We start from the raw sequence: 10,801 nt of genomic DNA on the forward strand, positions 1-10,801 counted from the left end.
GAGATACACTTAGGGTACATGTTACTGGTACATTCATTCTTTTATGCCAGGTGCATAGGGAACATGCAGTTTGTATACTAAACAAAACAAGCATACAGCAGAAATTTGTCACTTAGACAGCTCTACTGGAACTCTTGTCTCCAATAACGTGGGTATTTCCAAAATGTAAACATGTATTTGAAACTGAATACTCTTACTGAAAAGTGTGCTTGACTATTTAGTGACACTGCAAAGTATGTATGCTTTGAATTGCTAGTCAGCCATATACCAGCTGCACGAAACTATGGCAGACCAGAAGAAAGTGCCCTTTACAGACAAGTTTAAAGTCAATGTTTTTTTCATTTCTTCCTTTCTTTGAAAGGTGGTTGAATCAAAGTGCCTCTAGGGTGTAGAGAAATGGGACTGTCCTTTTTTTTTTTTAAAGCTTGGTAATTAAATGATTTGAAATCATTGTGAAGAATCAGAATCATTTAGGTTGGAAAACACCTTTAAGATCATCAAGTCCAACCGTTAACCCCACACTGCCAGGTCTACCACTAAACCATGTCCCTATCAGTTCTTCCTCTATATATCCTTTAAACTAGGTTAGATGATATTGATAACTTCCTCTAAATCTAACAGGATAGATATTTTAGTGATAAGCCTCAATAACTTTGAAGAAGGAAACTAGAAGCCCAAATACCAACACTCAGATAAGAACACTGAGTCCAAACTAATATTAGATAGATAAATGAAACTAAAGGATAGATGAAAAACCATCTACCCATTCCCACAGACTTCACTTCCATGGCCACTTCAAACTCACAAAACACCTCCATTCTTGTATGGACAAGAAGTAAGAATCCAAAGGAGCTGAAGACATCTCCATTTCAAACATCTAACAAAGACCAAAGAGACTGCTTAATCACTATCCCATTCTAGACCAATTGATTAACTTTGAAATCTTACACACTGTTCAAGAAATCAGGTCTGAATATGTCTCAGTTAACTGCCTGCACACCCTAGGATGAATTTCATAGAGTACAAGAATTCTATTGCAGAAACAGGAAAAACAAAAATCCATTAAAATGAATGTGTCTTTGGGTTGATTTTGCAATCATCAGAAATACTTGAAAATGCTGCAGATTTATATCCTAGGTTTTGATTGATGGGGCTTAGTGCGGTTATACAGAACAAATGTGTACAGCTGCAATTAACAAAAAAAAATCAAATATGCAATGCAACCACAGGGAGTTGAGACTGTTTATCACTAGTGGTAAACGTATTCCTTACCTCAAATGTCCACTCCTCTTCTTTTTCTCCATCCAGAAGCATTTTTGTCTGCTTATATACCTTCCCTATTTCCAGTTGCAATGGGGACACAATAAACTCAATTCTTTGCAAGTTAAAGCCAATTCCAACTCCAATAGCCTTTAAGTAGCTTTCCTTTAAGGCCTAAAACACACAATAAATGCATTTTATTCATACTGGTTGTTTTAAAACTGTTCTACAAACACTACTTCTGAATACATGCTGTAGACAGAATAAATTTAAGACTCATACTACTGTAAATGTGAGTGTAGACTGATGCAATTATCAAGAGAAAAAGTTATCAGCATTGTTATTACTAAGCCTAACTTGCTGCACTAAAACAAACATGCAGTGGAATTAACCAGCGGCATATACAGATAGGAACCCTTTACCCTGTTCAGGATATGTGTTTAATACTAGTAATAAATCCTCCTGGAAATGTCAGCTCTACTATGCTTCTCAAAGCTACTGTGATATTAAATGAAAATCAATACACAATAAAATCCATTAAAATTTTATCTCCGCATGAAATGGTCTCAAGTTGCCCCACTAGATGTTTAGATTGGATATTAGGAAAACTTTCTTCACCAAACAGGTTTTCAAGCACTGGAACTGATTGCCCAGGGAAGTGGCTGAGTCACAATCCCTAGAGATCTTTAGAAGATGCTCAGATGTGGTGCTTAGGGACAAGGTTTAGTGGTGCATGTGATGATCTCAGGTCTTTTCCAACCTAAACCACTCTATGATTCTATGCAACTATAAAAAGTACACATTTTTACCATAATGAAAATAAAAAATTATCTCAAAAAAGTATGTGCAGGTTTGCAGACTTTAAATAGGAAAAAAATATTACCCAATGCCGATAAAACATGTCCAGCTGCATCCATTCATTACTCATAGACTTGATTATACCCCACTCTGTTTCGGTAAACTGTCGCTTCATGATGTGAAAGAAATTTGGAACTGAGCTACTACCTATAAATTAGACAGAGATATTTATGGAAATTTCAATAGAGTTATAATGATAAGCAAATGTATTACCTCATATTATTGCTCTAGAAAAAACTCGTAGGAAAAGAATTTATGAACCAACTCTGCTCTACAACTTGAATTCATATAGCCTCAAAACAGTGAGCTGATGACTGTTCAGGACAATATGAAATTCCAATAGCAAAATCACTGCATTAAAAATGTGAAATGAAATTCAAACATAATATGTATTTTCAGCAGTCTCTAAAAAGCAAAGTATATAAGCAGTGCTGATTTTATAGTAAAAAAATAAATTATATTCAGCTATGAAAGTAGCATATACAGTCTCTGGCATCTGACAGCTTGATCTAGTATAGTAACATTTTACAAAACAGCATGCTGTTTGTCAAAATTCATCAAGCTATTCCGCCTCCTGCCCGTGAATGCTGGGATACAAACGAAACACATTTTTAAGCACTGGTAGAAATGCAATCTCCCAAATGTATCACACACATATTACGCATTTTGGATTGGATTTATCCTGCAAGAAAAATGGGTGTAGAGAGATGCCCACAACAACCGTAAGAAATATACCAAGGAAAAAAAATCCCCCAAAAGTTCCCAACCACAAGCCAACAAACTTTCAAATACTTAGATGAAATGTGAGTCCTCTAAAGATAAGCACAGCTGTGTAGCACTGCAGCAGCTCTTCAGGGGCTACACCACTTTTCCTCACTAGTATAAAATTTAGTTTGTAGAAGATATTACTGTGTGGTTTTATTGATCAATGGCATTTCTATAATACACTGGAAGCTATGGACCTCATTACATGCTTGACTACTCACCCACAGGCTGTATCAATCAGCATACCATGCAATCTGTCCCATTGGGCTTACAGCTGGCTAAACAGATAATGGCAGAAAACAATCTATTTTCTTTAGTAGGGATAATAAAAATCTGGATAGGAGCAACTCCATATATTGAAACAAATTTTTTTTCATAGGTTATGCAATGTTCTTTTTAAAAAGAAAATATTCATCATACTTAATCCAAACCAGTCTCCCCTCCCAACACCACACTACTTTGAAGAATCCATCACTAAACAACTGCTTAATGAAGATGCAGAATCTAACCATAGCTGCACCAGTAATTGTGAGTTGACTGTGGGCAATATCGATACACACACATTCTGGGACTATGTCCTTTCACATCATGATATCCTACTGTAGTTTGAATTCACCAAACAACAGAGTTCCCTGTAATGGCAGAAGCCAGGACACTACACAGAACCCTGTCCCAGAACACAAATCTTGCAGCTAGATGCAGAAAGAATGTCCCTTATAATTTTCACACTTAAAACTTCCCTACTTCTGTTTATACACCATCTCATCTTTCCCTCTTTTCCCCCTTCAAAATGAAGCCTAAAAAACCCTACACAATGACAGAAGAAGAATTAGTGTTTTAAATTTGGGAATCAATCTCTCCTATGTAACAGTGTAAGAATTTTCTTTTAAAAAACCCCAACAAATCTTATAAAGCCATTTGTTTGGATGGACAGTAACTGAAATACTGTTTGGCCCACTGGACAGCTAAAATCCAGCATGTTTTGTCTGGTCATCCCACAAGAGAACTGACAGCAGTCAGCTAGTCACTGGCATGTTGTCCCCTCATATCCTTTCCCCTATCCACACACAAATCAAGTTCTGCCACTGCAGGAGCTGTCTTTTAGCCAGCCAAAAGGCTATACAAGAAAAGATGCAAGAGGAAGATAAATGTACTGCAACATGGCAAAAGCAGAGCATTAGCCACAGCTGAAAAATTGATGAACTTCAATGGTTTATTCACTTGTATCAGTTTTATCTACTCTTGTAGACAGTATCTCCAAGTATTTGCTTTGTTTTGATTAAATTGGTTTTTAATAGAAAAAAAAGAGGATATACATCTTTAATACAAAACCCAACAAGTCGATGAACAAACAGGAAAACTACACAGGGCAAATAACAAGTTTTTAATGCACTACAAGATTCCATTTTCCATCAAAATGCAAAACAGCTCATAACAGCCATGAATGCCTAAAACATACAGCACCAACCCAAAGGCAAGAAAACAGCCACTTACGAAAGTAGCAAGAGTCTCCTGGTTCTAAACCTTCCTGAAAACCTGACATGACAACAGCAACCTGCCACCTGCACTGAGGTGCTGAAAATAAGAATTTCTCTTAGGAAGGAAATACATCAGGGCAATGCAGCTGAGGCTAGTTTTCTACAGTTACTGAGGATAGATGTGAAACATTTGAGACAAGGTTTTCATAAATCAGTCTAAAAATCTGCAAGTCTGCCACTAAAACAGTCTCCCAACCCTGAAATCAGTAAGAGCTCCAAACATTAATACTTGCACAGAAAACAACCAAATAAGCTTTTTTGACAACACAGAATAGAGACAGTTTCTATTTTGCAACTCTTGCAACAAATGTATCTGTAGAGCTGAAGCTATTGGAAATGGGCAGTGTTAGCAAGAAACTACTCAAAAAGCAAAAGTTTAATACCTACATAGTAGTAACTTAACCTTAGCTCTTCTGCCACATTCTTCTGCTAGACTTTCTTAACTTCGAAAGCCAAAGCTAACTGTCATTAGTGTGGGCTGAGAAGTACATTTAGTTCTGTTAAAAAAAAATCAATTCTATTTAGCAGCTCCCTGTGAATATGTAACTTAATTTCACAAAAGAGCAATTAAGGAATAAACTGTGGTTATTGTAAACTCAGTGTGCAGGAGGAAAAAAAACACACAACATCAAAATCTCAAAACAATCAGACGAGTATTCTTATAGCTTCTCTTTGTTCTACCTCTTATTTTTACTAAAAGCTCCGGTTTAAATTTTTTGTTTTTCTATTGTTAACTTATCCCTCATTTTAAACATATCTACTCTCCACAAGTTAATTTTTGCTGTGCTGCATTTTGCTATCAGTTTATATTTTAATCCAAATGGGTTTATGCTTTCTATTAAAGAACAGTCATAAGGGATTAAGATTTGCTACATAATATGTACTCTTTCAGAGTATGTTTAAGATGGCTGTTTCTTCCCAGTTTCAAACAGAAGAAATGCCTCCCTGTTCACACAGTGTAAGTGCATATGACCACTGATTCTTTAGTTCAACAAGGATCTCAGTTGTTTTAACACTCCTTCACATCTAAAAAATATGTGCTTACATATTTCTAAATTCTGACTTCTTTAATCAATTAGAAGTAACATTTAAATCAAATCCTTTGTTAATATCTTCAACCCAAGCAGTACATCTGCATATCTATAGCTGTAATATTAGCTAAGAATTCGGTAATTATCTCTTGAATAAAAGATTAGATGCTGATTGCTGCTATGAGATTTAGTGAAACACAACAATAAAACCAAAAACAATTAAAACTTTGTTTAAGGTAAAGTTAAAGCACCGTAAGGACAAAATCACTCCAAAGCACAGTCTGGTTTGGTCATCCTTTTTCAGTTTGGAAATTCTAACTGAAAAAAGCTGAAAAGCAGCAATTAAAAAGGTATTGCAAATTCAAGAACTTCAACATGGCTCCTAGCTAAAAGACAAGCCAAGTATCTTAATAATATGTGTCCAATTCTCAATTTAGCTTATGGCTACCAAAATAAACAACATAAAGTCTATAACTGAAGAGAGCTTTCCTCCACTTAGCTACACTGAAGCATGGTATTTAGCTTCTTAGCATGGAGACTTGGGTCACATGTGAATCAGAGTATCTGTCTCTGATCTAAAGATCTCTATCATCTCTTGCATTCTCACCTCAATGATGAAATAAGGAAACTAAAACGAGAAAGATTAGCTTTATTGTGTTTATATCTCTTTGCCTCAGAGAAAAACAGTTTCAAACAATCAGGTATTTGTATATATTAGTCTACTTTCTTAAAAAGCATTTTATGGAGTATTTTTAGATCAAATTAACTTTTCTGTAGAATTCATATGCAGAAAATGTGTTGTGTGTCAAAAAGCAAGCCTAACACAAAATCAAAATATTAATGAGAAAAGCTAATTTTATTGCATGTCAAATACTCAATTCTGGAATGACACTGAGATTAGAGATGCCCAGATCAAAGTAAACACAGTGTGATAGGTAAGAGAGATTGCTGGGTGGTTATGAAAGACACAGAATGAACTGTTAATTTATTTACCTTTGCAATTCCACCTAAGCTAATAAATGGTATTAGTGAAAAGAAATTCACCTGCACAGCAGGAAAGCTCTTGAACCTAAGATACAAACTTTTTCCAAATGCTCAAGGCAATCTTTACTGAGCTACATTTATTTCCTAAGTCTCTGAAAATGTTCTACTTTACAATGTTTAAGTGACTAGTAAATCAACATCCCACACACTACTTAAACCAAGCTGACACTGGTTGCAAAATTCCTTGTCCCTAAGTTAAAAATCAAGCACAAGCTGAGTTTTTCCACAGGAGCTAGTAGTACTGTGAGAATCCATCTCATCTCTTTTGTGAAAGGCTTAAAATAATTTCAAATGCATTACCTCTCTGGCCAAATAATATCCACAGATACTTCTACTACCAAACTTACAGTACAGTGTGCATTTTCCCAAATGACTCAATAGTTCCTCTTAAACTGATCTAGAGAAGAAAACAATCAATGATCTCAGTAATTTTTAAAAAACAACTCAATTGAAAGACTAGTTTAAATCTACAACAATAACCTGCCAGATAATCAAAAGGCAACAACACACAATACCTGAAGAGGAAATTTTCCTTTTCTACCATCACTACAGTATTTAGTTCAATATCTGAACAGAGGAAAAAAAGATGATAAATTGTTGCAGTGAAACTTTTGTAGAAGTGCCTCTATCTGCAGTGCTAAGAATACCTTCTTGTGTTGCCTGGCTTCACCTTTGAAGAAGCCTGCCTTGTACTAGTTTCATTTTAACAATGAAGTGCAAATAATATGCAAAGAAGCAGCTTCTTATTGTTTACAAGTAAAACAAAAATAGATGGCACATATTTAAGAAATGACATAGAACATTTACGTCCACCAGGACTCTTTGTTATATACCAGCACACAATTAAATAGTAGATTTCTCAAAACTTCCAGTTGCATCATACTCTTGTGTATCTGCACTGCACGTTTTGCATGTTCACTGGTTGAGCAACAATCAAAGAATGTAAGAACTAGAATATTGGAGATCTCAATCGTCTGTTGGATAACATCACAAGATTAAGTACTTTGTATTTAAACAAGCACTTGGAAAAAACCACAAACAAACCTACTGTAACATACTTTGTACATAAGAAACTATTTGTCCTTGTAGCTGTTCCAGAGAAAATTTATGGTAGATTCACCCTCAGAAACAGTATGTACTTAGCAACAGTAGACCAAGAGCACCACTCAGTGGAACTGTCAGAGAAGACAATACTGGCAAAGTCACTGTTGCATATTCCTAGCACAGCAATTAAAAAATACAAGTATCAGGTTCTACGAAGACAAAAAACTCTCAAAAAAACCTCAGGTGAAAATACTAGCTTTAAATTATAGTCTCTGTAATATGAACTAAAGTTAGTATTACTTATTGCTGGCTCACTTTCCCACATACAATTATTAAGGTTTCATTAATATATTTCTTTTTCAAAAATAGAAATAATAATTACAAAAAATACAGACCATCTTTAATGCCACCATTCAGTCTCTGGAATCACCAGCATCTTTGGAATAACCACCATTCCCTCCCCTCCCCCAGGTAAAAACACTGAAGCCTGTCTGTATCAGATCTCAAAGCATTACTTAGTCTTCAGACTTCAGAAATAGAGTTGAACATATTTTCATAAAACTTGTTGGCTGGACATCAACAATGTGTCTGTAAAATGCCAGCTACGTTTCCAGCTGCATACAATACCAGCAGAGGATGCAAGATATCCCTGCTTCCATTTATAAAGTTTTCAACTACTCTGTATAAATTTCAGTTTTGCACTTGCCCAGAAAAGCTTAAAATGCAAACATTTTAACCTTTTGATTTTTCACTATTTACCTGCTGAAACAGAAAAGCTTTTCTAAATGAGTATTTAGAGAGTCTTGTGTCAAGGGCTGTGGCAGCCCAGCAAAAGTGTTTCCAAGGGTTCTGAGTCCAGGTGGTAAACTTTTTCATAGCAGCCGGTGCAGCACTGTGTTTCAGACCTGTGCCTAAACCAGTATTGATACCACATCAGTGTCAGCAGTGTTTGCATAGCATCAAGGCCTTCTCTGTAACTCTGCTCCACCAGCAAATAGGTTGAGTGAGTGCAAGACATTGTGAGGAGACAGCCAGGACATCGCTTTTCTTTGCCTGGGAGAGCTATGGTAACAGCACCAGCTTCAAGCGTAATCTGGTTATTTGGGCCTTGTGTTACTGCAGTCCCTTCAGGGGTGCCCCTGTTCCAATGCAGCCTCACCCATTAGCCACAATTCCTGCCACAAAATATACAACTGTTCTGGTCCCCCACAGGCCTTACGTGCTGACCACCATGTGTACAGTGAGGGTCTGCAGTAGGTGGAAATGAGTCACAAAAAAGAGCTTCACTTTGGATTGCAGTAAAGTTTCTGTGCATCTTAGCTAAACATGCCAATCCAAAAATGTACACTTGTAGTAATCATTAAAAAGGTGTAAAGAAATCAGAAAGTCATCCAGTCAGGGTTTATTTGAATCTCTACCTTACAAAACAAAGTACTTCATAGCATAGAATGCTGAGCAACTTGAGGATTATCAAGAAAGATTCTGTATGAATACAACTACTACTGTCCTAGCTGAACATTTGAAGAAGATTCTCAAGAACTAAAATTCAGTAATTCATAAATCCCAGTATGTTTATCCTTTAACCCAGTCATACACAGATGAGCATTTCTGAAGTAAATAATCTCCAAGAAACTGTATTTAAAAATACACTTTGCTATAATTCTAATTTACATTGATGTTCACTAATCTATACAGTCATTTCGTACATATAAATAGGCCAATAACCACACATTCACAACCAACCTGTGTTGCCAGTTTGTTGACACAAAGTGTCCACACTTATGGGACAAGTGAGTTACACTCACTGTCTAGAAAGTTCTCATGGGGATGTATCCCACTGTCCCTATTTGGAAAGTTGCCCCTGCTTCTACCTAACAGACAGCAAATCCATAATTAAAGTATCTGCAGATGTTGGTCCTATCAATATCATAGAAGGATTTATTTTTCCAGGGTTCTGCTTTTCTAAACAGGAAATATATTTATGTGCGTCATAATAAAACCCCAAAATAAACGATGAGGAGTACATTTAACAATAAAAATGCCAAATACACAATACATTCATATACTATCTTCTAATTACACTGAATTGCTAGCTTGTTTGGGTAACATGAAAATGTTCAGTACTCTACACTACAGAATCTGTTTTGGTCACCATAATACATTACCTGGCAAATCAGTCTTCATAATATCAATGCCAACTTGAAGCTCAGGCTCAGCTGCAAGGACTGCATAATCTCCTTGATGAGAGATATTGAAGTTATAGTTTGAATGGACACTGTGCAAGCTATTAGCCAGGAAAGGTTTTCCCTTTGATGTCCTTTGCAAATGTACTTCATTCCAAGGTATGCACAACTTTTCTGCAATTAATTTCCGCATCAGCAGGCGACCAGCCTGTGAAATAAAACACAAGTGATTCACACAGAACTATTAGGCTACATGCAAAATATCCATGGTCACTAGAAAACCATCTGCCTCAAAAAATGTGGCTGCGTTATTGTTGATACCAAGTAAGTAATTTTTATCCATATAATTTAGAGTTCTTCCTTTCATAAAAGCATGTGCAAATTTAAGCTAAAGAGTTTGCCAGACCCAAGCATCAAATACACTTACTATCACTATTTGCACAAAGGCAAGTCCCAAAAGCAGTCCCTGTCTAAATGAATCACACAAATAGTTCCTTCCTCTACCTTATTTCCTTACTTAGGATACTTTATGGCACAGATGAATGCTTTTCACACTACCCTGGACCCTAACATGATCTGAAAAGGAACTTCCTTTCAGTACATCCATTCCATTAGGCACTAAGTGAAATACTAAACTGCTAAAGATGATGAGTAACTTCTTCCAGACTAATTATCAGGTCTGTGTTACTACCACATTGCTATGCAAGATTTAAAACCTGAATCATGTAAACCAGCTTTGCTCTCTTACACATCACACTCCTGCTTTATGTATTCCAATTTTCGTCTCCTAACTTCACATTAAGCCAGAACTTGTGAAGTCCTTCAGAGTAACTACCAACAGCAGGCTGCAATGCGAAAATCCCTTTTTCCTCCTCGGTGAGGAGGCAAGAGCTGGCAACTTGTACATTACGATGCATTTAGTTCCCCGAGATGCCCTTGCAGGGCCTGTTTTCTACGAGAAGTCAGAAATTTTTGCAAAGCTCAGTGTGCCGAGAGACAGTCGCGTCCCCGCGGGACAGGGGCGGCCCCGTGGCCGCGAGTGGTGCCAGGGCGGCTCCTCCGCGGGGCTCTCGGCAGC

At 36.6% G+C, this 10,801-nt stretch overlaps 1 protein-coding gene across 1 annotated transcript in view; it reads right to left on the reverse strand.

Annotated features, from left to right (window-relative positions):
• The window catches only part of AASDHPPT (aminoadipate-semialdehyde dehydrogenase-phosphopantetheinyl transferase), a gene marked incomplete at both ends in the record, with an annotated part of 21,284 nt that extends 11,353 nt beyond the window's left edge, over nucleotides 1–9,931 (reverse strand). Inside the window, 3 exons of the mRNA XM_009070488.1 lie at nucleotides 1,273–1,434; nucleotides 2,144–2,265; nucleotides 9,706–9,931. Of these exons, the coding sequence (XP_009068736.1) occupies nucleotides 1,273–1,434; nucleotides 2,144–2,265; nucleotides 9,706–9,931 (510 nt within the window). The remainder of the gene's footprint in view (nucleotides 1–1,272; nucleotides 1,435–2,143; nucleotides 2,266–9,705) is intronic.
• Between the last annotated feature and the right edge of the window lie 870 nt (nucleotides 9,932–10,801).

The sequence above is a fragment of the Acanthisitta chloris genome, unplaced genomic scaffold, assembly GCF_000695815.1.
Source record: "Acanthisitta chloris isolate BGI_N310 unplaced genomic scaffold, ASM69581v1 scaffold7952, whole genome shotgun sequence".
Classification (NCBI taxonomy): Eukaryota; Metazoa; Chordata; class Aves; order Passeriformes; family Acanthisittidae; genus Acanthisitta; species Acanthisitta chloris.